This window comes from Euprymna scolopes, chromosome 2 (assembly GCF_053919585.1).
Source record: "Euprymna scolopes isolate OS-2025 chromosome 2, ASM5391958v1, whole genome shotgun sequence".
NCBI lineage: Eukaryota > Metazoa > Mollusca > Cephalopoda > Sepiida > Sepiolidae > Euprymna > Euprymna scolopes.
Genome location: NC_136483.1, coordinates 40,448,230 through 40,476,158, shown reverse-complemented (window position 1 = coordinate 40,476,158; position 27,929 = coordinate 40,448,230). Strand labels below are relative to the sequence as shown.

At 32.2% G+C, this 27,929-nt stretch overlaps 2 protein-coding genes across 2 annotated transcripts in view; one reads left to right on the top strand and one right to left on the bottom strand.

The window, feature by feature from the left end:
• LOC145291331 (protein GUCD1-like) overlaps positions 1 to 12,981 on the top strand; it is a 59,145-nt gene extending 46,164 nt beyond the window's left edge. The window contains exon 9 of the mRNA XM_080137095.1: positions 12,857 to 12,981. Within this exon, the coding sequence (XP_079993221.1) occupies positions 12,857 to 12,879 (23 nt within the window). The 3' untranslated portion in view covers positions 12,880 to 12,981. The remainder of the gene's footprint in view (positions 1 to 12,856) is intronic.
• Positions 3,163 to 27,929, bottom strand: part of LOC145291324 (succinyl-CoA:acetate/propanoyl-CoA:succinate CoA transferase-like) — a 109,145-nt gene continuing 84,378 nt past the window's right edge. The window contains exons 4-8 of the mRNA XM_080137076.1: positions 17,200 to 17,388; positions 15,571 to 15,786; positions 12,392 to 12,529; positions 9,303 to 9,431; positions 3,163 to 5,348 (exon numbers count right to left, since the gene is read on the bottom strand). Of these exons, the coding sequence (XP_079993202.1) occupies positions 5,164 to 5,348; positions 9,303 to 9,431; positions 12,392 to 12,529; positions 15,571 to 15,786; positions 17,200 to 17,388 (857 nt within the window). The 3' untranslated portion in view covers positions 3,163 to 5,163. The remainder of the gene's footprint in view (positions 5,349 to 9,302; positions 9,432 to 12,391; positions 12,530 to 15,570; positions 15,787 to 17,199; positions 17,389 to 27,929) is intronic.

Below are 27,929 nucleotides of genomic sequence, written 5' to 3'. Positions count from 1 at the left end.
AAAACAAAAAGAAAAAACAATTTTATTTCTTTATTATTGAAATGAAAAACAAAACTAGTCACAGTCACAACTTCCGAGTTCCCCCCCTTTTTTTTTGGCAAATTAAATTTAACAAGTGACCCTTTTCTTTAAAATTTGAATTTTGTTACACAATAACAATGTAACACTAGAAAATCTTTGTAAAAAGCATCATTATTATCAACTATTGCTTGTTTTTTAAATTAAACTTGAAACTGTCGAAGTTGCTTTGATTAATTAAACCCTTAATGACTGGGAATTATTTTTTTCCAATGCAGTGTGCCAAATAATTCTCAGTCTTTTAGGCTTTAATTAGGCGTACATAAAACTGTTTAATTTTTAGTTGTGTCTAATTAGTAAAATCAATGCACGACTAATCTAAAAAATGAACGTGTTTATTTTTTTACAAATATTTTAAATGAAAAACAAAAAAAAAGTGGCCCACAGAATTAGAAAAAATAATTGTTTCATTATGTAAATAAATACTTATGTATCTGTTTACTTTTTGCCTTAAGAGAGAATATTTTCAAAAATAATTTGTTCTTTTGGAAATACCTTTTATGAATCTAAAAATATATTTGCCAAAATAAAATAACCTTTCAATAAAAACTTGTGAGTAAATTCATCCACAACAGATTTTTACAATATTTTGTGCTGACAAACCCAGTAGTTCGCTTTCAAAGCAAAAGTGACCTAAAAAAAAAGGGGGAAAAAAAAATTGTTGGAGGAAATCAGACTACGAAAATTATTGGATTTTTATAATATCGTCATTAAGTAATTACAGAATTAACTCCCTTTGCATAGAAAACATTCTAAGGATTTTGTGGACTGATGATGTCAATATTCCTATTACAAACTCTTAGGCTTTTAAATAAGTTGTAGCCATCTGTTCCTTTACTAAATCTCAAAATGAAAAATTTTAAGGGTTATTTATATTTATCCTTTCTGAAAACGTATATAACATAGCCTAATTAAAAACATATCTTGATATTTCTTGACTTCTATAAAATTTGAGCATGAAAATCGCCCCAGTGAAGGACTAGTTGTTAAAACTAGAAAAGAAAAGGACAAGAAATATAATAAATTCATAACTTAAAATATTGTAGCATTAAGAATTTTTAAAATTCAATTTATAACATTATATAATCAATTCTTAATGCTGCAATATTTTAAGTTATAAATTTATATTTTTTACTAGAATATCTTTCCCTTTTCTTTTACAGTTTTAACAACTAGTCCTTTACTTTTCCATGTTTAAACTTAACCATATTACTTTTTATGCTCGCATTTTTCTATTGTAATATAATAATATATATACATTATATAATAATAATAATATATATATATATATATTAATACTTTTATCAAATAACCCTAACAGCAAAGCAAGTAACTTGGCAACTGATCAGATCACATATTTTTCTCCCCTTTTACATGGTTTACTGCATTTGGCTATTTTTTGTCAATAAAACTGCTTAATTATCCCCCCTCTTCCTGCTTTAAAAAGGTAAGTGAATTTGTTAATATGGTGCTTAATCAGCAAGTTAGCAGTTTTTTTGTTTTTTTTTTAAGAGTTTCAACTATAAAAATAATAAAAATTAAAGCGGCAAACATGTTATATACAGATCTTTGAACCTCTTGTGTTTGTGATGACAAGTAAATTTGACAGACTTCAAACTTGTATGAATGTCTCACTTCTGCTACTCTATAATAACTACTAAAACCTTGGAGTGTAAACAGGTGTGTTCCTCAATAACCACCAATCCTAATGCCCGTTTTCTTTATCTTGTTCTGGCACTGAGGACACAGACACTGGTTTATAAATATAAAAATAAATGCAACAGAGACTCACAAAAAACACAAACTGATGCATGGTGTATGAATTAGTTTTGAGTGTGTGCAATACCATCATCATAGAAAAATGACCCCCAAACTTTGTTGATAGCTGTTTGAGTCATCTTTGTTAGTCAGCTGATCAATTCATCTCATCTGCTAAAGTTCTGTTCGATGTTGCCAACTGTTGTAAACTGAAACCGCCATAAACTGACTGACTTCTAAATATATTGACTCATGACTGGAAAATCCTAAGCATTGTGTCTTTGTCTGATCAGAAAATGACCAACATTCTTAGCCACAACAATCCTGTTTTTGATCGGCTTTGTGCGCATTTCCTCCCACTGTCCTAGGTCATGACTCTTTTTACTTCCAACAACCATTCCCTTTCCTAATGGATCATCTCTCAGTGCTTCTCAGAGCCATGGTTTTATGGAGGGAGGGGTAATGACAATCCACAGGGGAGCTTATTGCCACTCAAATTCCAAAAACCACGTCATTGTCAGTGAGAATTCAATGATAAATGGCTGTTGTGATAGCACAATAATTTTAAAGTTATCGAAAGAGGTGGATAATGCTTGAAATCTGAGACTAGTTATCAGTCAGACTCCAATGAACATCACTGGTAATTTTCAGTACGCAATCACTAATAATTTCTTGTGAAAACTTGAGTGGGTAAATAAAATTTTAAAAATAAATAAACAATTGTACCACAGAAATTACTTATAGAGGATCTGAGAATGAAAAAAAAAAACAAGAAAGGAAAGCACCATCCATACCTTCACAGGAAGGACACTGAGTGTACCGGAAGCTTGAGGAGGCTGATTGTTAGCCAAATTCTGGAGAAAACACTCAGCCATTATCAGCAAGAACTCCATGGTAAACATTGAGTGCAGAGTGATCAAACAAAAGTGTTTCTTTTTTTTTTTAGATTAGAAATCCTCAAATTGTTTTTTGTTTTGGTTGGTTGTTTTTACAGCATATCAACCATTTTTTTTTTAAATTTAATACCAAAACTTTATCAGTGATTGGTATCTTTACTTATAATGTTGAGTTAATATATATTATAATATTAGGATGTAAGTGAAGAAAAGACCCAATGAGATGTGAATTCCATGGTCTGCATCAGTATCCATTAGGTCACCCCCCCCCCTTCTTTTTAGGGAATCTGAGAGAAATTAATATTGAATGAAAATTATCTGTTTAAATGGCATGCATTTTATGTTTATTCTTTTAAAAAAAATATGAAGAAATTTATTAGAATTTCTGAATAAATAAAGGTCAACAAGAGCAAATTAAGAAAAAACAAAATATGGAAACAAATCATTTTCTTTCTTTATTTTAACAGAATCTTTTTTTATATTTTATGCCTTTTCTTTGGAGAGGGGTTGTCTAAGTTCCTTTTTAGACTTATCTACCATCTTATCTCTCTAGACACTGACTAGATCGAAATAAATCGTAAATATTGGTTGGGAGGGGATGGGGAGGAGGAGCAGTCGATTGGGATGGCAACTTTTCGTTGTTTAAAAATTTTATTTAAAAAGAAATGTTTTTTTTTTTTTTTTTTTTCGCTGAAAGATAAAATTCAAAGTAGGAATTACAACCAGAAAGAGTTTGTTCTTTATGGCAAGAAAGATTTCTTCAAAATGGATTCAGTTAAAAGAAATGTTCCTTTTCATGGACAGAGATTCTTTGTAACAAAAATATTATAAAACTATCAAACAAGTCTTTCAGATTATGCAATAGAAAAAGACTTGTTTGATATTTATATGGTCAATTCAGTTTCCAATTATTTATATGGTTAATAGCTAGGAGTAGGAGTAACTCCCACTCCTATTTATCTAATCACGCAAAAAAAAAAAAAAAAAAATTATTGTACGACATAAAAGAATAAAAATGAAAATATGTTAAATCTTTGAGTCCATATTTGCCTGTTGGCTTTTTACTTTTCATTGCATGGAATGAAATGTCACAGTAAAACTTTTTGAAATTGCAGTTGCCAAGTTTCAACGTTGTATCCCCCTCCCCCCACAAAATTTTAAAAAACTAGGTAAATCTAGAGTCTAATGGATCGGAAAAGCCTGAGAAAGTACATAAAATGTTGAAGTGAATAGAACCGAGTTTTTCTTTTTCTTTTTTACATTTCTGATTGACATGTAGATTTATAGATTCATGTCAGCAATCTTTCAACCATTTAAAGAACTGTTTTAATTTGTTGATTGTTTGGGTTTAATCTAAGCCTGGACAATGGATGGAGTTTATAAATAATAAACAAATATTTCTTGGATTACGAAAATAATAGTTTACAGACCTAAAAGATACTATTGCTTGAAAAATAATTTATAAGTTTTTACAATAAAAATGATAAAATTCTTCCTTTGAAAAACCGTGACTTTAAACAATTTTTCAAATTAAACTTTGTTTTTATTTTTATGTTGAGTAAACTTTGTTATAAACATATTTTAGTTGCTATATTCATAGTAGCCATCTTTTCTTTATCATCATTTTGTTATGCAAGAGAAATGAAATATTTCTAAAGATAAAATATGTGTAAACTTATTCCATCTTTAAAGACAAAAATAAACAACTTACAATTACTCCCCCATCTGATTATTCCTTTCCTAAGTCAATTTATATTCAGGGCCTCCCCATCAACCTCCCCCAGCTTATAAACAATAAGAAAACGAATAGAAAGAACAAAAAATGTAAGACCTCAGCTTTTGAGGAGAACTTTACCATGGTTTAATACAAACAAAATGCAATTTCTAAAAGCCGGTTTTATTTTCCAGAATTTGCAGTAAAAACTGCCATTTTTTTTTTCAAGGCTCTTGGATAGCTAAGACAAAAATGATGCCAACTTTAAATTAAAGGCACATGGAAATTGAATTCATAAGAAACACAACAATGTCACAGAGAACCTTCCTCCAACATTTCCGTGAAATTACAATTTTGATTTTTAACAATATTTGTGATTTCTGGAAAGGAGGGCAAAAATTGATTGTAAAAAAGATAAACCCAGGCTCTTATTCAAGTTCAGAATTTCTTTAAATCTTTGGTTTATTTATAGGTAACAAAAAAAAAAAAAATTGTCTATTGTTCCTATTTTTGTAGTTCAATAATGGAAAGTAATAATGGGAGCAGAGAATAAGAAGTTTGAGAAAGCGACAAAGAGAGAGAAAATAATGCCTTAACTTGAAGGTAAACAGGCTTGGCTATTTATTGCTAAAATATTCTTCCAATTTCAAGTGTTTTTTTATCTCCCAATTCTTTCCACTAAATTGAAACTAATTTCAAAGTTATAGTTTTATTGTTTTAAGGAACTGGCATGGTTTTTAGGCGTTTAAATGCTGCCTTTTCCAAGGCCTCTCTGTGATCAGGATGGGCAATCTGGATGAGATGATAGGCACGTTGTCTCAGCGTCTTGCCAAAGAGATAAGCGATACCCCATTCAGTCACGACGTAATGAACGTGGGATCGAGTTGTTACAACACCACCACCTGATAAAGAGAGAAAAAAATGATCATTAGCAATTAAAAAATATTAATTTCCATAAAAAAATAAAATCGGGAAGGTGAGGATTATTTAATTTTTTTTTTTTTTAAATTGTGTACGAAGTATTAATTTGAAAAATTAAATTTTATGAAATCATTAAAAAAGAAACCCAAAAAACAAAAAACAGAATCGTTACTTGATTAGGCTGACAAATCAACCCCTTTCTGAGTTAATATCAAAATAAAACAAATATTATAAACAATTCATTGTATACAATTAATTGAAGAAAAGTTGCTATTTGACCCATTAAAAAAATAAGGAAAATTATATGTTGATATTTTTCTCAGATATTAGTGCATTAATGACCATAATAGATCAAATAGCATAGTCCATAACTTTTTAAATTTTTTACTAATATATTAGCATTTATCAAGGCCAAAATCTGCCCGAGGATAAGTGTTAATGAGATGGAATGATAGTCAGTTGATGAAAAACTTTGAGAGGATTGAGAATTTCTGAGATGGGCTAAGTTGAAATATTTATCAGATGGTTCATAACAAGATTCTGTTAATATTTGACTTGAAAATGATCATGTATAGGGAAGCAGTCCTATGATAATGTGTCCCATAGAAAGAAGCTCTGTCCATGGAAATTCTGCCTGATGCTAGGCACGTGGAGAAATAAAGTAAAGATTTTCTTTCGTTGTAGTAGAAAAATGAGTTTTTGATGTGAATGTCTTACAAGAAGCTATCTAGGAAACCAATTTCCCTTGTTAAATTATCTCCCCTGTATTGAGATATAAGAATTCTAGGTACTGGTACAGTTTAATCAAGACCTTAAAAAATGAAAATATCGAAAAAAAAAAAAAAAAAAGTTCAAATTGTATGTATCTGTTATGGAATGAAGTTCTCAGAACAAAAAATTCACTTAATTTCATCAAGTAGTTTTTGTTTTACAGCAAAAAAAAAACAAAAAACAATTTGTTATGATACCGAGCTTTAGGAAGAAAAGCTAATATTAAAGATGGGGAGGGAGTCTCAGTGTTTTAAATTGAGTTATCTCCCTGTGTCGTTTCTAAACTCCAAACAAAAATTTTTAAAATTCCCAGATATCTGCCTTCAATATTCTGTCATAAAAACGTGTTTTTCCGCTGTAAAAAAAAAACAAAAAAAAAACAAACAAAACTACTCATCATATTAAGTGAAATTTTTTTTCGGAGATATTCAGTTTAAAACGGGTACGTACAATATAACCTTTTTTTTTTTTTTTTTTCTCGATATTTTCATTTTTTAATGTCTTGATTAATCTGTACAATTACCGAATTCTATTACTTTTGGATAAATTTTTAGAATGATCTTTCTCATTGCTGTTGCGGGCTTATTGTATTAGAAAACAAACATGGTGATTTGGACAAACGGACGTGTGTCCATGACTGCATTTATGATTGCATTTGATGAATAAACCAACATTGGTATCTTCTTTGATGTGATGAGAAATTATCTTGTTCAGCAAATGTTGAAACACATTTAAAAGAAAGACAACTTCTTTTACAAAACATCTACCTATTTAGCATTAGGAACTTATCAAAACAATGAGCTTTCTGAAGAAGAGAGACCCATTCGTATCAACTGGAGCAAAACAAGGATCTGAGCATTGGTGGCAAAAGGAGAGAAGCTTGGTTTTACAGATATTAAAACTAAGTATTTTTTACCCATTGTCCTACATACTAGAGATCAGAAGAGAGAAAATCAGCAAGATATTTATCATCAATGTTTTTCAAAGTGCTGCCATAGACAGTCTGAATAGATGCAAACAAATGATCTCAAAATATGAATTTAAATCATTAATGAAAATCAAAAAGAGAGTTTGACCCAGAGTAGATCCTCGAGGTGCTGATACTAAGTTTTTTTTTTTTTTTTTTTTACACAGTGATCACCACTTATCAAGGCCCGGAAGCCACTCAGGGATAAGGGTTATTGCAAGTACATCACGTTAGTGTGGAGATTTTATGAAGTGTTTAATTAGGGGGGCGGTTCATTAGGAATTTGTTAACATTAGACTTGAAGACATCCAAGTTGTAGTCCGGAGGGAAGCAGGCAGACGGAACAGAGTTCCACAGGCGTGCAGTTCTAAGAAAGAAGCTTTGCTCATGAAATCCGCGTTTTGATTTAGGCACAGATATAGAGTGGGGGAAATTTTTCACAGTGGATTCAGCTAGACGGGTGTTTTTCGTGAAAGTTTGGCGAGGGGGGACCAGGGATTGGAGTTCAGACGAGCACCTGCCATGAAAATAACAATAAAACAAGGATAGGCTCGCAACGTCTCTTCTGTGGGAGAGGGGTTGCAGAGTAGAGAAAAGGGCATCCCCCACTAAACCACGAAGTCTATTTTGTACTCTGTCAAGGCATGATAGGCTGTTTTTGGCAGCTCCTGCCCAGATATGGCAACAGTATTCCATCCTTGGCCGTACTTGGCTTTTATATAGATAGAGAATTGCATCAGTAGTGAGATATCTTCTGGAGCGGTAGAAGGATCCCACCATCTTTCCTGCGACCTTGGCAACAGACTTGATGTACGTGTTCCATTTCAGATCAGGAGTAAAGTTCAAACCCAGAAGCTTGTCAAAACACGGGGCCTCACCCAGACGAGAGCCATCCATCACAATTGATGCCAGCTGGGGATCAGAGCGTTGATGATGTAAGGATAGGAGTTTGGTTTTAGATGCATTAAAGGTAACTAGCCACATCTTCCCCCACTGAACCACGCGCTCGAGATCAGAGGAGAGAGAATCCGAGAGAACTTCGTCATTTACAGCCTTTGATGTGTTGCCGTAGATGGTCGTGTCATCAGCATAGATGTCAACGAATGATTTAAGTATGTGTTTAGGGAGGTCATTGATGTAGATCAGGAAGAGAGTTGGGCCCAGGATTGACCCCTGAGGTATTCCAGCATTTATATTGCAGGCCTCCGATTTTTGTCCATCTACCACTACTCTTATGAGCCTATCGGAGAGAAATGATTTAATGATTGAGAAAACATTTCCAGTTATACCGTAGCTGGAAATCTTGTGAAGTAGACCCTTATGCCATACTTTGTCAAAGGCCTTTGATATGTCAAGAGCAATTGCCCTAGAAAGGAAGCCTTTGTCAAGAGATTCACTAATCCTGTGGGATATAACCGTCAGCACATCTGCGGTAGATCTTGCAGAGCGGAAACCATATTGTGTGTCACTAAGAAGGTTGTTTCTGCTGAGGTGGTTGACTATTTCTCTATTTAATATTGATTCCAGTAACTTACTCATAACACAGAGAAGACTTATTGGTCTGTATTGAGAGGGAGATGACTTATCACCTGAATTCTTAAATACAGGGCAAACTGATGAGGTCTTCCAGGGGGTCGGAAAGCACTTCTCCTTAAGGCAGCGCTTAAATAGTTTCGTAAGTATGGGAGCAAGTTCTGGTTGAAGCTTTTTTAACACTATAATTGGGATGCCATCAGGGCCAGTTGCTTTACTGGAATCTAGGTTTTTTATTAGCTTGGCGACCTCATGCACGGATATTTGTATATTACCTAGCTTGTTCTGTGTTATAGGAGGAAATATGGGGAGTTGATGGCCTTCGTCGCATAGGGTAGAATTAGCTGCAAAGTTCTTTGCAAATAGTTTGGCCTTGTCTTGTTTGGCCTTGTCTTGTTTGGTTTGCAAATAGTTTGGTCTTGTCTCTACGTGCTGTAGACTTCTGCCAATCAACAACTACTTTTATAGCCTTATAGGAGAGAAAAGATTTGATAACGGAGTAGAAATTGCCAGTTAGCAATTTAGGTTAAATACTTTGTTTTCAACTGTCTCAAGAAACTACGATTTTCCACTCAAACTTTTATGCTTTTATCACCCCATCTGCATTATTTGGATGTAAACATTGAAATCAAAAATAAGAAAGGCAAAATGTTATCACTTTTACCTTCTTTAATAAATGGAACAATTTTCGTTTGTCCTTTTTTAGTGGAAGAGGCCAATGCAATAATGGGTTTGCCAAGTCCATCATGGCTAAGGGCTGCACCACGGATAAAATCAACTTGACCACCAAATCCTGAAAAAGAAAAACTTAGGTTTGATTACTTGAAAACAAAACGATTTGAGTCTTGATTGGTTGCTTAACCAATTTTGTCTGCTAATAATCAGTGTAATAAAAAAAATATACTTAAAATATTATGTGTTTTAACGATTAATTAAAGACTATGAAACTAACTTTGTATGAAGTTGTGTATAGTCAGCAAGATTGTCTAATAACCATGAAAATGGTATTAACAAATCTAGGTACAAAAATCAGAAAAATAGTCACAAAACCAAGTTTCTAATCATAACAGAAAAAAAAACTCTTGATCAGTTAGATAGCCACGTGAATTTTTTTATGACTGTTCCTCCTTCATATTTTCATTGGTCTTCTCTCTTATGAACTTAACTTGCTATCACAACTGTTTTGCATCTACAAACTCAAGCACTCCTCCATGCTTTTAATGTGAAAAAAATCAAACTCCGACACACATCTGCACATACTATGCATATATAATTTTCCTCTGAGGTTATCAGATCTAAGTCTGCTTTTAAAGGCTTCATTACACATTCACTGTATCATTCTTATCCTATTTCTCTCCATGCAATGCATGTCTTCAACCATCTAATTCTTCCTCATAAGATATAATTGTTAATTTTTTTTAATAAAAACTGTTAACCGTAATTTAGTTAAACATTTTGACATATTGAATTAAATTTCCTAAAGAAGAATATTTTACTATTCAAAAATTTGAAAAGAAAAAAAAACTTCAATTTAATTTTAATAGATAGATATATTAAAATCAATTTTGAACTTGTCTGGTTTTTTCAACCATTAAATTTTAAATATTTATTAATTTGATTGCAATTATTAACTAACTGAGCATACTTATACAGGACTATAATTTCTTTTTTCATGTGTGTCTGAGTTGCCTTTCTTCTTGTTCATCTTCAACTTATTAATATTTTTGTCATAAACTAAGCATAACAGAAAATTAACAGTTCCGAATTCCATATAGGTTCTTGAGTTTAACAAAGATTTCCAAATTCAAAAAGATGCATTCATAGAAATTCAAAGGTTACATAGGCCGAGAAATTGTGAAGATAAGATGAGAATACTAGTTTGAAAGATCCAAACATATTTATGGCCCACTTGATTGCAAAGTTAATTTTGTACTCTGTTTTGAGCGGCACCTCCCTAGATGTGGCAGTAGCACTACATCTTAGGACGTATCTCACTTTTTCACACATACAAATAGAGAGTTTCAAGTTGTGTTCATTAAAACGTTGAGAAAAAGAAAATCATGTTTTTTGCTAAAACCTTTTTTTTACGTTGTCTAAACTGATAAAAAAAATTAAAAAATTATGAAAAGAATTCTAGGTATTTGCATTTTTACGTAGAACTCTAACGCTTTTTTTATTAAAATATAAAATTAGTTATTTGAAAATAATGCTCAAATCTATTTCATCTGAAATAATCAATAAACTAGCAAATTACCTAATATTGGCTTAAAAATGGTTAAAATTTATTTACCGAGACAAAACCAAATGAGAAAAGTGCAGAACATAAATTAACAAATCCACTTTTGATCCGATTCTTCCATAGTTTTTTATTCTTTGCTTTTAACTACTTTATTGTTGTTGCAAAGGCGTTAACCTTAATTGGATTCCCTAGCTTGCACCACATCCCAAATCATGGCATTACATGCACAGCGGTTTTAAACAAGGTTGCACGATATGGTTGACCAATCATAATTGCATTATTGAAGGATAACAACTTTTGGGCCTGAGAGCTCAGTTAAATCTTGTTTTATGATTGTGCCACCTAGGCAGTTATATGTTAAAGCAATTCTTCCTCTATGTGACAAGCCATGCGCACATCACTGCAACAAGACAGACGGCAGAGACTACAGGTTAAAGTGTTGGTCAAGAACTGCGATTGAGATTCGGACAGCTCACTGGCAATGTGAAATGAGGTGGAGGCAGTCATTGCCAAAGACTCCCAACTTTTACCTTTGGTTAATGAAACATGAAATAAAATATTTTGTTGAAGAGAAACGTTTTAAAGGATTGTTATGACAACGTTCTTCCACTGTTGCTTGTTGGGCGTATCCATTGAACAGGAGCTACAAACGCGCATAGGTAGAGCAGCGTCTACTTTCAATCGACTACGTGAAAGAGCATGGTTCAATAAATACCTCACTTCTCGCACAAAATGCTGCATCTACGAATGCTGTGTTCTGAGTATCCTACTGAATGGAGCAGAGACTTGGACCACGTATGCTCGTCACGAGAAAAGACTGAATGTCTACCATCTCCGATGCTTGCAACGTCTACCATCTCCGATGCTTGCAACGTATCATGGACATCAATTGGTGGGATAGAATCACCAACAAAGAGGTGCTAAGACGTGCCGGCAGCCGCTCCTTGTTCCAGACACTCAAGATCTCACAATAGAGTTGGTTTGGACACCTGCGCATAATGCCCGATGGCCGTCTCCCTAAGGATATCCTCTAAAGCGAACTGGCAAATGGAACAAGAAGCCGCGGTCACCCGGTGCTGCGCTTTAAAGATGTGGCCAAACAGGATCTGATCGTTCTTGGCATCGATGTGAATGTGTGAGAGAAGCTAGCCGAAGATAGACCAGCATGGAGGCGTGCCTTGAGTAAGGGCGACGAAGGACTTGAGAACCTTTGGTTCAAGAGGTTGGCGCAGAGAAGACAAAACTAGTGACTACGTTTACTGTTGCTTGCATTAATCTTTCGTAGATTGCTTGCCATTATTATTATTATGACAATGTTATTGAGAAAAAAAAGAAAAAGATAAATCACGTTATAAAAAATTTATGATTACAAATTTATTTTAAAAAGAATGGCTGGAATTGGAATATTGATCTTGAAGGTCTGCAAGGTTATCTAAATTTCTTTTTTTATACCTTTTAGTAATAAAACTTAATGTATAAAAGACAGAATTCCAGTAACTTTTAAATTAACTTACCTGAGTAAATTCGAGTTCCAATAGAATCTGAACAAACCTGTCCAGTTAGATCAACTTCAATACATGAATTAATGGCAGTAACTCGTGGATTCTGAGCGATGATACCTGGACTATTTGTCCAAGCTACGTCACACATGACTAGAAAAAAAAAAAAAAAAATATCAATTGACATTTGATCTTTTAAGAATGATTATTTCGATTTCAGAAATTTTTAATGATGCAAATGAAGATTCAATAGAAATATCAATGTCTTTGTGTGCATGTGTGTGTGTGCGTTGTTAAGAAGGATGGTTTTTAAATGAGATTTCCTTTGCATAACTTTTTGAAAATGAATATTCATTTATCTTGTTTATACTTCATTGTTTATTTCTTTTCTGATTCAATTGTTTTGTTTTTTTCTGAATCGCACTTTCATCTTTCTATGTGGATGTTTAAGTTTACGATTCTTCCTTTTTATTATTTTAGATGCTTTTGTTCTTGTGAAATAATCCAATCAACAGCTTGAGGAATATAATGTACTACTATGACACAACTTTGAAACTTTATTCAGCATTTCTATCTTTTTGATATTCTTATTCTTCTGAGAGTGACTTTGTTATTGTCTGTTATTATTGGCGTTAATTAAAATGGCACAACTTATTATGATGTTTTATTGTCGTTAGTCCTAAGCTATTTCAATGAGAATATTTGTACTCGGATAAAAAAAACCAACGGCCACTATCGATGAGAAATCAATGTTGCAAAAACACAAAATAACTTGCAAACGTTACAGAAAGAAGTTGAGTGCAGAAAATATGAAGAGTAACTCAACTCCAGGGAACATCATCTGTTGTTGCCAGTGAGTGATCACTGATAATTGTGTGGAAACTTCTAATAATAAAAAAAATAATAAATATATTGGCTGTCACTATTGATGATACAAACAGGCTTGTGAGAAACTACTATGAATCTGTTCTTTAAAAATTATGGACAAGAAGAGCATAACCAATCTGAGAGAACATTTTGGCATCCCATCTTTGGAAGTTATTCTGATCTGTGGAAGATTGAGATGGTTTGGACATTTAAAGAGAATCAATGACAACGTTTGGCAACACAGAATGTTATCCTTTTATGTCAGAGGTAAATATCATGGTCAGCCAAGGAAATAATGGCCAAACACCGAGCCTGACCTCCATGCTCTAAACATTACAGAGCATCTGGTTAATAATTATAATGCCTGGAGAGCAGTCATCAACACCAACGATAACATAAGAAGGTATCCAACTCCAGCAACAGAAGATGTCAAACCATGCTGTAATAGTATCATTCATTCATACCTCACGCTATTTGGATTCCGTCCAGATGAGTTATTCATCCAAAAATATTCTCCAACACATCAACGTCAGATTTTGATTTCCTCTAAAATCTCTAAGATCTAAATAATTGTACAATGTCCAGCAGAAGAATGAACTATGAGTAGTTTTCATATAAAATTACATCAGATGGATGAACATTTCATGAATTATTATAAGACAAGTTTTGTCAGAGGCAAATATCACAGCCGTAATGTCTGGAGAGCAGTCATCACCACCAACGGTAACAACAAGAAAGTGTTCAACCCCAGCAGCTGGGAACAGAAGACGTCAAACCGTGCAGTAGTAGTAGTAGACAGAAAGAGGAGAATTTAAGTTTGAAAATCCTTTGATACTTGAACACCTTGCTTGCAAAAGTATCACGAAAAACAAATATATCTCTCAATAAATCTTTTGAAAAGATCAAATATGAAAATAGTCACTTTAAAAAGACAAATACAAATTTGTATATTGAAATTCTGTTATATATACTGCGTCCATTTCTTGTCTTGACAAAAACTATTTCGTGCTTATCTAATAAGCAGAACAAATCAATTGTTACAATATAACAAATGTATCCTAAAATAAATATGTGAATACGCATAATTAAAAGTGTTTAACATTGTAATCTATTGGATTTTAACCAAAGACATGCATTCGTTGATGTCATTAGTTCCGCATGTGGGGTGGGGGTTAGGGTTCAATTTTAGTGACCATGTACAAGATTCAAGATGAAGACTAAAGACCAATAATTGAATGGTTTTCTTCAGAAAGAAAAATGTAAATCTGTTAATAAAATTGGTGACCAATTCTTGCGTGCCTGTATGTATGTTTCTCATCTCTACGTGACTTATACATTATTTTTTAAAATATTTATTATTAACTGAATGTTTATTGAAATTAAAAAATGCAACAGTATTAAATAGTAAAATAAACTTTAAAAACAATTCTTGTTTTTAAAAATAATTTAATTACAAAATTAAATCTGCGATAATGCATTTCAGTTTATTCGTCAACAGGTCAGCCATTTTCTTTTACTCACCAACAAAAGGGCTGACAGTTAAAAAAAAAAAAAAAACGATATATAACTTTGTGATTCTTTCAAATTTCAAAAGAATTTCAAAGCATTTAAGCTATTGTATAAATATTTTAAAATCCTTAGTAAATCCTTATGTATTGAAAATTTGAGAAGCTACTTATATCCAATAATTTTATAGAGATTAAAACATTAATTATAGATTTATAAAAATTTGGTTTAATAAGTTAATGAAATATCTGCTCTTCAAAAATTATGGACAAGAAGAGCATCCAATCTAAATAAATAAAACTAGTCTGTTGGTCTTCAATTTTATTTCATCCAAAATCAAAATATTTAAGTTAAAAAAAAAAAAAAACGATTGTTTTAAAATGATAAAAAAGAAAGAAAAACACAAAAAAAACAGATGAAAACAAAAATGAAAAACAAATTTAAGAGAATTTACAAGTTCTGCAGAGTTTGTATTATTTTATTATTTCAACATTTATACTACTTTGTCTGCTAAAATATGGAATTTACTTAAAATTATATAAACTACTCATACTTTGTTACTAGAAATTCAAGAATTTTTCATTAAATAATACATAGAATAAAGGATCAAGTGTATTTTTAGCACTCCAATTAAACTGAATGCTAACAAGTAGTATTTGGTTGCACATCTATTTTTAATTTTCATGTGTTGGATGGTTTTTAAAACTTGACTTTCAAGCTAACCTATCTCTGCCAGGTATTTATTTATCCCTCCTTCTCTCATCCATACTTATCACTTTCCAAGAACTTTCATCTATTTTTTTAATGTATTTTTTACTCACCAACAAAAGGGTTGTTATCCAAGAAGTCATAAAGTTTCCTTGTTCCCACCGTAAAGCTGCTTACAATTTTACCAGTTTGAAGTTTTTTCTTGGAGTTTGTTACAGCTCCAGTTTTCACCAAATCAACAACGCCATCGCTGAACATTTCAGAATGGATACCTAAATCTTTGTGGTTTCCTAACTGTGCTAATACAGCATCTGGTATAGAACCAATGCCTGAAAAGAAAAAGACAAGTTTTACACAAGATAGAGAATGAATTAGAATAAAATTGAATATTAAAAACTTTCAGGTATTTATTGTAGCAATATGATGATGGATTTAGACATTAGAATGAAAAAAAAAAAAAAAATTGATACAAAAAATAAAAATCTATCATCTATTTTTAAGTGATTAGCATCAACAGTAAACAAAAAATGGTTGAATTCAGAAACTTTACAAATATGCTCTTTCTTTTTAAAATCAAAATGTTATATAAATTAGTAGGATTACCCAGCATTGCCAAGGAACATGAATGAGCCAAGCATGCGGGGTCTTCCTCTATGAGTGTAAAATTTACCTTCACCATGGCAAAATTTTGTGTAAATTTTTTTTAAAAATCCAACGCATACTTATTCAGAAGTATGAACAGATGAACGATTTGGGGGCAATTTTACCCCTATAATGCCCTCTACGGGGGCAATCAGAGTTATCCCAGAAAATCCATTCTGGCAAAAATTTACTTTCACCATAACTAATGTTTGTGCAAAATTTTTAAAAAATCTAAGGTGTAGTTATTGAGAAAAGTGTGAACAAACGAACAGGAGTGAATTACCAGGTCCAATCCCTTCTTTGTCGGGGGACCAATAACAAAATGAAAGAATTAAAAAAAAAAAAAAATGTGCATAACATATCAAATCAAACATTAATTCAAATGCATGAATGAAACATTTAAAAAAAGAACAAAAAACTAATGCAATAATGTTAACTGTCTAATTTCTTGTCTTTGGTTAAATACATCCATAGTTTCGTTACATTGTTTTGTAAAAAAAAAAAAAAAAAAAAAAAAAAAAAAAAATCTAAGTTGTATAAAGATTATTGATTCAAAAGATCATCTTTACAAATCAAGACTTTGCATTCTCTCCAGTCTGTAGGTTTTTGTGTGACATCATTTCAATCATCGAGTGTGAAGTGGTCTACTTAAAAGCAAGAGTAAACTATCTAAATGTTTGCAGATGTTTTGGAAAGCAATTCTGACAATATTTATAACCCTAACTTTGAATTAAAGCTGTTGTCTGACAATTCGCAATGAGCTGAATGTCATAATCCAACCATGTCATCAGACAAGGTTAACTCTTGAATTTTATGGCTAACAATCAAAATGTCCATTGAATAAAATGATTTGCCGTTCTCCTTCCTACGACTGGCCAGTTGTATACGAGAAAACAAGAATTTTTTTGGAAATACAAAAAATGCTAATTTTAATTTTTTTAAATGAAGTCAGCTTAAATTTTAAACATTTTCTTGTAATCTATTTCCATCAGTTTTGATCAAAACTAATAATTCAAGTTAAATGGATTTTTCAAAACGGAAAGAAAAAAAAGTTTCCATTGAAAGTAAAAAGATTTATAAAATAAAAAAGGAAAATTTACCCATTTGCAAAGTGGCGCCATCATGAACCAAATTCTCTGCAATCAATTTTCCAATTTGTTTCTCTTCGTCGGAAAGGATATGTTCCTTGTGTTCTGGGAGTTCACGGTTCTCGTCAACCAAAGCATCAAAATGGGAAATGTGCACAAGGCCATCACCAAATGTGCGTGGAAGACGTTTGTTGACCAACCCTATAAAAAAATAAAACAAAAATATTTTTTTTTAATTAAAATATTTAATAAAAAAAATGTGACATATGAAGTTACTTCTAGGATTTAGGAAATCATTACATGTTGACAATGTTCTATATTGTCACATTTCAGGAAAAAAAGCATTTAAGAAAATTTAAAAAAAAAAAAAAAAATAAAGCCTTTAAGAAACATCCGTATAAACAAATAATCAAAAACAATCACTTAAATATTGGGAAAAATTCTATATATGAAGAATATAGTAGAAAAGGGCATTGATGATTCATTTGTTGAAACGGATAAATCTATCAACGCTGATGATGACAATAGAGTGAAGAGAAATAATGCAAATAATGTTAACTCGTCATCTCTAATATTCAGATAAAAATAATGAATTTAATTGAATTCTTCTGTATTTTTTTATGATGTTATTTTCCATTTGAATGGATAATATACTCAAAGGTTACAGAATTGTTGGCATTAAATAACACCTCTGAATCATGGAGAAAATAAAACAAAACAAAAATGTGTGAAAGGCTGATAACTAGTTTATTGCACAAAAATTATTTTGACTTTGAGTCGAAAAAAATAACAGAAATTGAACTGAACAATGGTGTGGAGAAGCAAAGGAATAAGCAGCCATGGTTAGCATGTGCCTGCTGTAAGGAAACAATGACATATGAACCTAGAACCATCTGAGTATGAAGTGAGTGTGATTATGCAAATTTAGTTGGAAGTCCAAAATGGCTGAATAAAAAGAGATGGTATATTATTTATTTAATTGAAATTCTTTTGAGATGAGAAATTTGTATTATTTATTTATTTATCTATTTAATTATTTGCGGACTATTATCCTCATCTTCTAGTTGTTGTGTCAAAATGTTTCAGCCAACAAACGTTCCTCTGGCCTTCGTCAGGTGGTTAGGAATGCCAAATCTCCTAACTGTATCCTCAGCAATTACTGGCTTCCATAGTCGTTGTCATCTTGGCCAACTAAGCCTCTGACTGGCTTTGGGTAGGATTGAAACTGCTATCTTCAGGCAATGCTCACCTGGAACCGTAGAGATTCAACGTTTCTATCCACTGGGCAACGGGCCCCGAAGAGTGATCAAGGTTGAATTTTTTGGTCTTATAAATTCACGTTTATTTATCTGATCTTCTTCCATTATCGGATTCGTACCGAATGGTACATTATTTAATTAATGGGAATTCTTTTGAGATGAGAAATTTGTATTGTTTATCCATTTATTGCAGACTATTATCCTCATCTTCCAATTGTTGTTTCACAACGTTAACCACCTGACGAAGCCCATAAGAATGTCAGATAACAAATAAACGTGGATTTATATGACCAAAAAATCCAACCTTGATCGCCCTTCGTGGCACAGTGGATAAAGACGCAATAAATAAATGGATAATTTTTTTGTTCTGGATGCCGTGTTATTCACATTTTGAATTGTTATTGCTGCTAATACTAAAATCGAATCTCTTTGTCATAAGTGAGAGACAAAATAATCTGACACAAGTGTATATTCTTTCAACTAAATAATTTAAATGACTGAATTACTGAAATATACAAGGTGCCTTCAATAAGTTTCCAGACATTTTTGTACAGGCATTTAAAACTGTCCTGTTGCTATACATCTTATGAAATGATTGACCAATTTTTATGACTTTAGGTTCAAATGAACAGCTACAGCAAGAATTGGAATGCCCCCTACTAAAGTCTGATTGTTACAGCTGGTGAATTTAAAAAATGCATTCTGGACATGAGGACACTTAAAGAATGATATGCAATAAAATTCTGTTTTAAACTTGGAAAAAATGCCACAGAAACACATGGAATACTTCAGACTGCTTTTGGACCATCTTGCATGAATTGAGCATCAGTTTTTGAGTGGCATGAAAGATTCAAGGAAGGCAGGAAGTCTGTCAGGATGATGAGAAGTGTGGGAGATGTAAAGAAGTTAGAACACCAGAGTTGACTGGCCAAATAAAGAATTTCATAAATAAGAATTGTCATGTGTCTATAGTTTGATGTCAGTGTGGGAACTGTACACACAATTATTTGCAAGGAAGATTTACGGAAGGTAGTTTGTCCCAAGGGTGCTCAGAGAAGATCAGAAAGAAAGACATTATGATGGGCATCAAGACAGTTCCTCACCCTCCCTATTATCCAAATCTTGCTCCCTGTAACTTTTGGTTGTTCCTTAAGCTCAAGGAAAACCTGAGAGGCTGTTGTTATAAGACAATTGAGGAGATGAAAACGGCTGTAACAAGGGTTATTGACACGCTCACACAAAAGGACTTCCATGGGACGTTTCAGAAATTTTTGGAATGGTACAATAAGTACACTGCAGCCAGAGGATTTTACTTCAAAGAGAACTAGAGTTTCATGTGTGTGCTTTTGATAAAAGTGTCCCTACTAAAAAAGTCTGGAAACTTATTAAAGGCACCACCTATCTTTCAAGCAATTTTGATCAATGCCTACTTTTTTGGTCTCCTTTTATTCAACCACATAAATAGTTTGAAGAATATATTATAGATTATAGCAGCAGTATCTAAGTATATCTTTCAATAAGGTGTCATATTGTGAAGATATTTGACAATTAAAATTTAATGTAGAAAAATGTAAAGTATGAAATGCTGTATCCAAAAATATTAAAGTTGAATATTTATTAAACGACAATGATCCCCAAAAAATAAAAGAATGTGATTTGGTGTTGATAATCCATTTAAGGTGAACAATAATATTTAGTCTATTGTATCGAGGCAATTCTTATATCAACCTTGTTAAATGCCTCAGGTGTACTTTTGATTAAGAGGCAAGATTTTTCACTTGGTCAACCAGTAGCTGAAGATTGAATTGCATAAGAAAGTGAACATTTTCTGGAATTTTTTTTTTTTAACTTCTACCTTTGAATTCTGCATTCAAATAGCATAAAAAACAACTTTTTTGGAATATCATCTAAAATTGTTGCTAATTTATGGTAAATTAAGTGATTTTTATGTATCTTTTATGATACATAACCTTAGTTAAATTTTCGCGTTTGTTTTCAATTTTTAGTAAATCATTTTGGTCATTGATCACTCCTCACACTCAATATTTTTAAGAGTGGAATTGCACAAAAATGCAAATAATCTATTTTCAGCTCTTTTGTAGAGTAATGGCTCCACTAATAGTTTTTCTGTACTTCTTTTGACCATGCATAAAAGTCACTGTGGTCGTCTTAATCGAAAGGATGCAACAGAAATCATCATCTTCAGTTTTATGTACATTTTTACATGTTGACAGATGTTGAACAACTTTTAAAAACTGACTTCCAAACTAACCTATCTCTAACCAGGTCTTTATCCCTATTTCTTTCAAATCCATTCTTATAAAATTCTGCCAGATTTTCCTTGGCTTTCTTTCAAAAAGTAACCTTGTCTACATCCATTAACCCTAAAAATTTCATCCATTCTTTCAATGTGACCATACCATCAAAGTCTCCGGTTTTCACACATCTCCCTATACTGTTCAGATTCTATCTTCCTCTGACATCATCAGAACTAAGCCTGCCTTTAAGACTAACATTACAGATCAAGCATATCATTCTCATATCATTCTCATGTCATTTCTCATGTCATTCTCATATCATTTCTCATATCATTTCTCATGTCATTTCTCATATCATTTCTCATGTCATTTCTCATGTCATTTCTCATATCATTTCTCATATCATTTCTCATATCATTTCTCATGTCATTTCTCATATCATTCTCATATCATTTCTCATATCATTCTCATATCATTTCTCATATCATTTCTCATATCATTTCTCATATCATTTCTCATGTCATTTCTCATATCATTTCTCATATCATTCTCTCATTGCAATGCATGTCCTCCTGAAGCCTCATCGGCCAGATGCAGAAATTTAACAATTCTAAATTTATTTAAAAAAAAAATATATTTGAAATTAGAATCATTATCATTGTTAATTTTTAAAGCAACATGTAATGCACTTTGCGGGAATTTATTCTCTATTTGAGAATATTGTAATCTTGAAATGTTCCTTGTATGTAAAAAATCCAAAGCCGAACCCCACCACCACCATCTGGTTATAATATTAAGATTTATGGACCAGAGTTACACTTTTTTTTTATGCCCAAATTTTAACTTTGTAAACTATGTTTGACAAAAAATCTTTACTATTCAAATTGGCCAATCAATATCATAGTTCAACCAACAGTCATCAAGCTTGTATATGTCCACAAGTGTCAGCATAATTTGTAGTTGGCTGACCTAAAACTTGACATGATTGTCACAACATAACTGTCTATTTATTTTAAATCTAAATCCTTTAAGTACTCTTACTGGTACCCCCCACATACACTATGTTAATAATTAACCTGTTAAATAGATCAAGAATGCATAAAGAAAACAACTGTTAATAAAAAGAAATGGAAGAAAAATATGAAAAAAAAAATCCCTTTTTAAAGGATAATATCAATCATATTTCTGTTTAGTTAGATTAATATCTGAAATAATGAAAAAATTATGGTGGATGAGGAATGCAGATTTTCCTATGCCAGCCACCACTCCCCAGCATTCATTTAGATCTTATCTTTATTCTAGAGTCATCGATGGTTAAATCTAGACTGATAAAGACACATGCTATACAAAACTTGCGATAATAAAAATATTCCCCCCCCCCTTCAATAAATATTTATTTATGAAATTTACACTTATTACAGATGGCCCAAATATATCTATATATAAAACCTAATCTCTGTCTGTCTGTCTGTCTCCTCCTTCCCCCATAGAAAGAAAGGTTAGAGAATTAATATAAAATCCAAAAGTGTATTCTCAAGTAAAATGTACAAGGATAGACAATTGAAGTGGTCCCAAATCTCTAAGGGTCCTTCTAACCTAATGGAGTTATTGGGGATAAAACCTCCTTTAAAACTTCAACTATATCTTATTTTTATGAAATTTATATCATATGTATAAAATTCTCTGGGGGGAAAAACAATAGAAGTTGTTCTAAATCTCCATGTTATCGTTTGTGTGCCACATTATGTGTTGTATATCTGTATCCCATATCTATGTGTTGCATATCTATGTTGCATATCTATGTTGCATATCTATGTTGCATATCTGTATGCTGCATATTTATATGCCTCCACCTCTAAGTGACCCCTCAGGACAGAACTCCCTGAAAACTTCAAATATGTCTATCTGATTTTAATCAAATTTAAATCAAATTTATAAGAAACTAATTTGGAAAATTTTCCAACATTTCAGTTTTTTCTGACTATATTTCGTGATAAAACGAAGAAGGAAGGAGCAGTAAAAACAAGGGAAATAATACGGTGCTATGAACATGGTGGAAAATTATATAGCTGTGATCCTCATTCAATCCCGAGCAGCATCAGGTCTTCCTGCTTATAATCTATATTTTTTCTTTATCTCTCTGGAAGCTTATTGTAGCTAATAATATTAAACCAACATCAAAAATATAAAAAATATGTTCTACTCCAGTATTTTCCATTCCTTTTTGCATTGTTTTTCTCTTTATTTCTTCTGATAGTTTATTTTCCTATCTATTATACTCTCCCAGTATAAGCTGTAACTGTGTCAGTTATAGTGTCATTTTATTCTAAGCTTATACTGACATTGTCACCGCTGGTTAAGACTCAGTAAAAGGTGCACATTTTGTGCCATCCTCTGCCCATGTTTCTCCTCCGTGGAATAGGCAATAATGTAGTAACAATTATTGTTAGGATGATTAATTTTTTTAATTTTTTTTTTTTTTTATTCAATTTTCACCCCAAACAAGGCACAGTGCCACTTTGAAGCAGGGGGCTACTATCAGGGACTTAATTAGCGGGGTCATTATGAACGGAGATGAGTAGAAAGATGTTTGTTAACATTACACTTGAACTTCTGCATATCAGTGCAGTTGGGAAAGCAGAATCCCAGAAGGGAGTTCCAAAGACCCGCAGTTCTGGGGAAGAAACTATTGGAGTAAAAGGCTTTCTTGCACCTAGGGATCGCTATATTCTGGAAAAGGTGTTATAAATCATAAACTAGATAAAATACTGTTAGAAACTCGCTCAATATATGTTACAGTGACATAAGTTGACATATATTCGATGTTTTTTAAATAGTATTTTGTCTAGTTTTTTTTATTTATAACACCTTTTCCCAAACTTACCGTGTTAAAGAGAGAGTCGGGCGCCATTTTGAATTTTCCAATACATCGGTAAACACTGCATGTTTTTCGAGCTGAATAAAGTGTTACATTGAATAAAAACACAATAAATATATCCCGTTTGGTAGAAAAGTAACTTATCTTGCCTTTGATAACATTTATTTGTTATATATTTGTTTTTTGATAACTTTTTAGAATCTATGTGTACAGTAATACAAACCCGATAAAAGTTTCATTTTCATAAATAAATGCTTTTAGGCATTATTATTAGACTCGGTTAGTGCTCAGGAGAGATGGAAAAAAAATTAAGCTAAATTTAAAAGTCTGATTTTCCTATAAAAATATTTATAGGGCCTGAAAAGGACAATTATAAAACCAAAATCTAATCAATAAGCATTTGAACAACAATAGCATGTATGAACATTGCATTGTATACAATAGTTGCTGATCAGGTGAATCACTTTTTCTTAGCAACATAAGAAACAACAGCTGGTGCAGTTATAACTTCTACAGCAAAGTTTATGACATTTATTCTTTTTCTACTAACAAAACATGTCCATTATTTTCCTTGCTGTAATCATTGAAAAAACAAAATGGCTGCCATCTGCTGTGAAAAATAGCATTATTATTGTCTGTTATTATTGTCTACAAAAAAAAAGAAAAAAAAAAAAAACAGATTCCAAGAACGACCCAATCGTTATAATTTATATTAAAAAACCCCCCACTAATTTTCTACCTAAATTTAAATCATGTGGAGCCAGAAGTTCTCTAAAGACCCTAGGAAGTAGCAGACTGGACACTAATATGACAGGTGATTGCAAAGTAAAATCTCTAAAGACAATTCAGGATTGATATACAAGTCAGATAAGGCTCAAGACATTAAAACATTTACACATCCAAGACACATACAAAAGATAATACAAGCACAAAAACCTTTATAAAACTTTTGTTATTATATATATAGCAGTTAACTTTAGCACAAATGCAACATTTAGACTTTTGGTCATCGAATGCTCTCATAACTGTTTACTATGCATGCCTGCTGACATGGTATTCATAGGCACTTAAATTCCCTCAAAATTTGTGTTAATTGCCGGTAGCCTAGAGAATCAAGGGTGACTTTGTGAGTGGGTTTCAAACTCCCAACCATCAATAATTATCACTTCTTAGACTGATGATCGCATAAACATGAAAAATACTAATACCTGTAGATATAATTGTTAATATTTATTTGAAAAAAATATAGACAAATAAATTATTTATAGTTTCCCCCTTTTCATTCTTCCTTTCTTTTCTTCTTTTCTCCCTTGCATATTTTCTTTTTCTTCCTTATCTCTTCACTAATGTGTGTAGGGATGATATTGATGGGGTAGGGATATACAAGAAGGCAACATAAGCTGTATATTTTCTGACCTGTAAAAATTCTAGTCAAATTAAAAGCATTTTTAAAACTGACCCCCCCCCCGGATTAAGTCTGAAACCCCCTTTTTCATACAAATATTATTCTTTCTAGTCTTCCATTATCTTTATCTCAACCCCACATACTTTCCCATTCATTCCTTTATCTCAACACAGACTCAAATCTGCAATTCTATTGGGTTTTATTTATATACAACCAAATCTTATTTTTCACATTTGATGGAATCTCCTGATATTAACTCCCTGTGACAAGGAAGACCTGATATTTTCATTGCAAACTTGGATTTTGTATAAGCTGTATCGCCTGAAGAGGTTACTAGTAACTAGCTGACGGAAACATGATCATGACTGTGTAGCAATATATTACTGCTTATATAAAAACAAATAAAGAGTATACTTTGCTCTTCATTAGGGATGATATATATATAAAGGACTATCCACTCATTTTGTGCTTCCTTTTTAAAATTAAATGTTTTTAACTCTTTTTCAAAGTGTTTTTTAACATGATTTATTAACTACATGTTCTATATATATGACGTTGCAAAGAAAAAAAAAAGAGCACAAAAAACTTCAGCTCACTGCAGCAGCATCGTTCATCAGTACTTTCTGTAGACTCGTTTTCACATCTGTCTCATCTGCTTCAGTGACCTGTTTTTATAAAAGACAGAGTCCTCTAAATTTGCATATTTGCATATGTACGCAAGAGCACACGAGATTCGGCGAGACTGCATTGTTATATAACAATGCAGGCACCATCTTGGACCCTTTTCAGCATCATGACGCTGCGTCGGTAAAGTGCACACCGAGGCTGTTTAAGAGATAAGCCTGCGTTCCCACAATTTTCGCCACACTCCCCCCTGATATCATCATCACAGAAAAGGCAGGGACGCGGTGGCCTTTTTCTCCGGGTGCTTCTTCAGAGAGGGGGACCGGGGGCATCTTCCTCGCCTGTGCTTTCATCCTCAGGTTCAGGTTGGTGAACCTAAGGCTGCTAATCTCGGGGTAAGACGGTGTAACCCAAAATGATGGTTCACTGGTCTCGGATCCAGTCTCGCTCTCATCGCCGAGTGGCGGCTGCACATGTGATATCAATCGAAGATCCTAGATGTGACAGGGCACCCCGTCAACCCCCACAGATTGTAGGCTGATCACCTCAGTAACACGCCCGGTTCTATAGCGTTCCCACAATTTTTGCCACAATATATATATATATATATATATATATATATATATATATATATATATATATATATATATATTCTATTAAAAATGTGGATTTTGTTTGTTTGTCTCTATGTACACAAAGATGACATCATCCACTAAAACTGAGGTGGGAATATCCTTTAATGGATGATATCATCATTGTTTTGTGACATCATCCATTAAAGATATCTTTTACTACAAAGAAACTAAAAGTGTGACCTTATACATTGAATTTTTCCCCCAATTAGCACAATTAATGAAGTTAAATGAAAAGCTTTAAAACTTTCAGAGCATATACAAGTTTACATTTCAAAGCCAAAAATATGTTTATATTTTTTCTTTCATATTATTTTATTTTATCTTACATGTGTTTTCGTTAAATGACATACAAACACCAAACAACTTACCAGAGACAGTTCATATTTTCCTTGGAAAAAAAATAAACAGTTCCATAGTTTTTTTGGGTTTTTTTCATAATAAAGAGGATGAAAGCTAGTGCCAATGAATGGAAATTGTGAGGAGTCATATGATAAATTAAATAGAGCAATATATGAGTTTCGTGGTTCAATTTTAAATTCTGAAAAAACAACATATAGAGACATACATTCGATTTAAGAATTTATTGCTTGACAAAAGGTCAATGATGATATGAGCCATTGTTGAAAATCCATGGATTAAGGAAATTAAAATAATCTCTTCTTTATATTCCTTTTGTCAAGCAATAAATTCTTAAATCGAATATATGTCTCTATATGTTGTTTTTTCAGAATTTAAAATTGAACCACGAAACATTTTATATATATATATATATATATATATATATATATATATAGAGAGAGAGAGAGAGAGAGAGAGAGAGAGAGAGAGACTAGATGATTTTACAATTAATATTGCTAGGTTTGGATTCACACTATATATTCATAAACATTTAACAATATTTTTCACTTTGTGTAAAAATGTGAAAAGTAAGGATAAAAACAGTATGAGTTCAGGGTTAGCACTCCTGGGAAATACTGAGTACCCTGAAACTAATATTCTTCTTGTATGTTGTCATCATAATTTGTTTCAATACAGTTACCCGGAAGACTCCACTACAACAAATTTAAATTTACACACTGTAACTTGTTATAAGAATAAATCACCCCCACCCCCATTAAGCAGAAGTGGTGACCCGTGACATAACCAAACCCCTCCTTGAAAATAAATTTAGCCTGGCTACAACAGAACAATATACAACCTTATAACTATGAAAAAAAGTAATTTAAAAATAACACAATTCGCCTGTGAATCTGGTTTATTAAGGAAGTTGCTTCACTCTTAAATAATATAATATACCTGGAAATCATTTATCTGCATAAAGATACTGGAATTCCCCTATATTTAAAAACAAAAATAAAAGAAAAAATCTGTATGATGTACATAACTGTGATGAAACGAAAATATCATATTCCAAAAGTCATGTAAATTGATCAAATAGTTTTATCTTTAAATAAGAAAATCAAATTTTATGAGTGAAGAGTGGCTGTCTTGTCTGCTAGTTAGAAAACAATCTATAAAAAAAACCAAGGGAGATAACTGCATAATTCAAACCTGCAAGATTTATGTTGTAATACCTACAAATTCCCATTAATGACTTTATAATTTTCTTTATAAAAATAAAACTACTTGATCAATTTATGCAATTTTTGGAATATGATATTTTCCTTTCATCATGGATACATA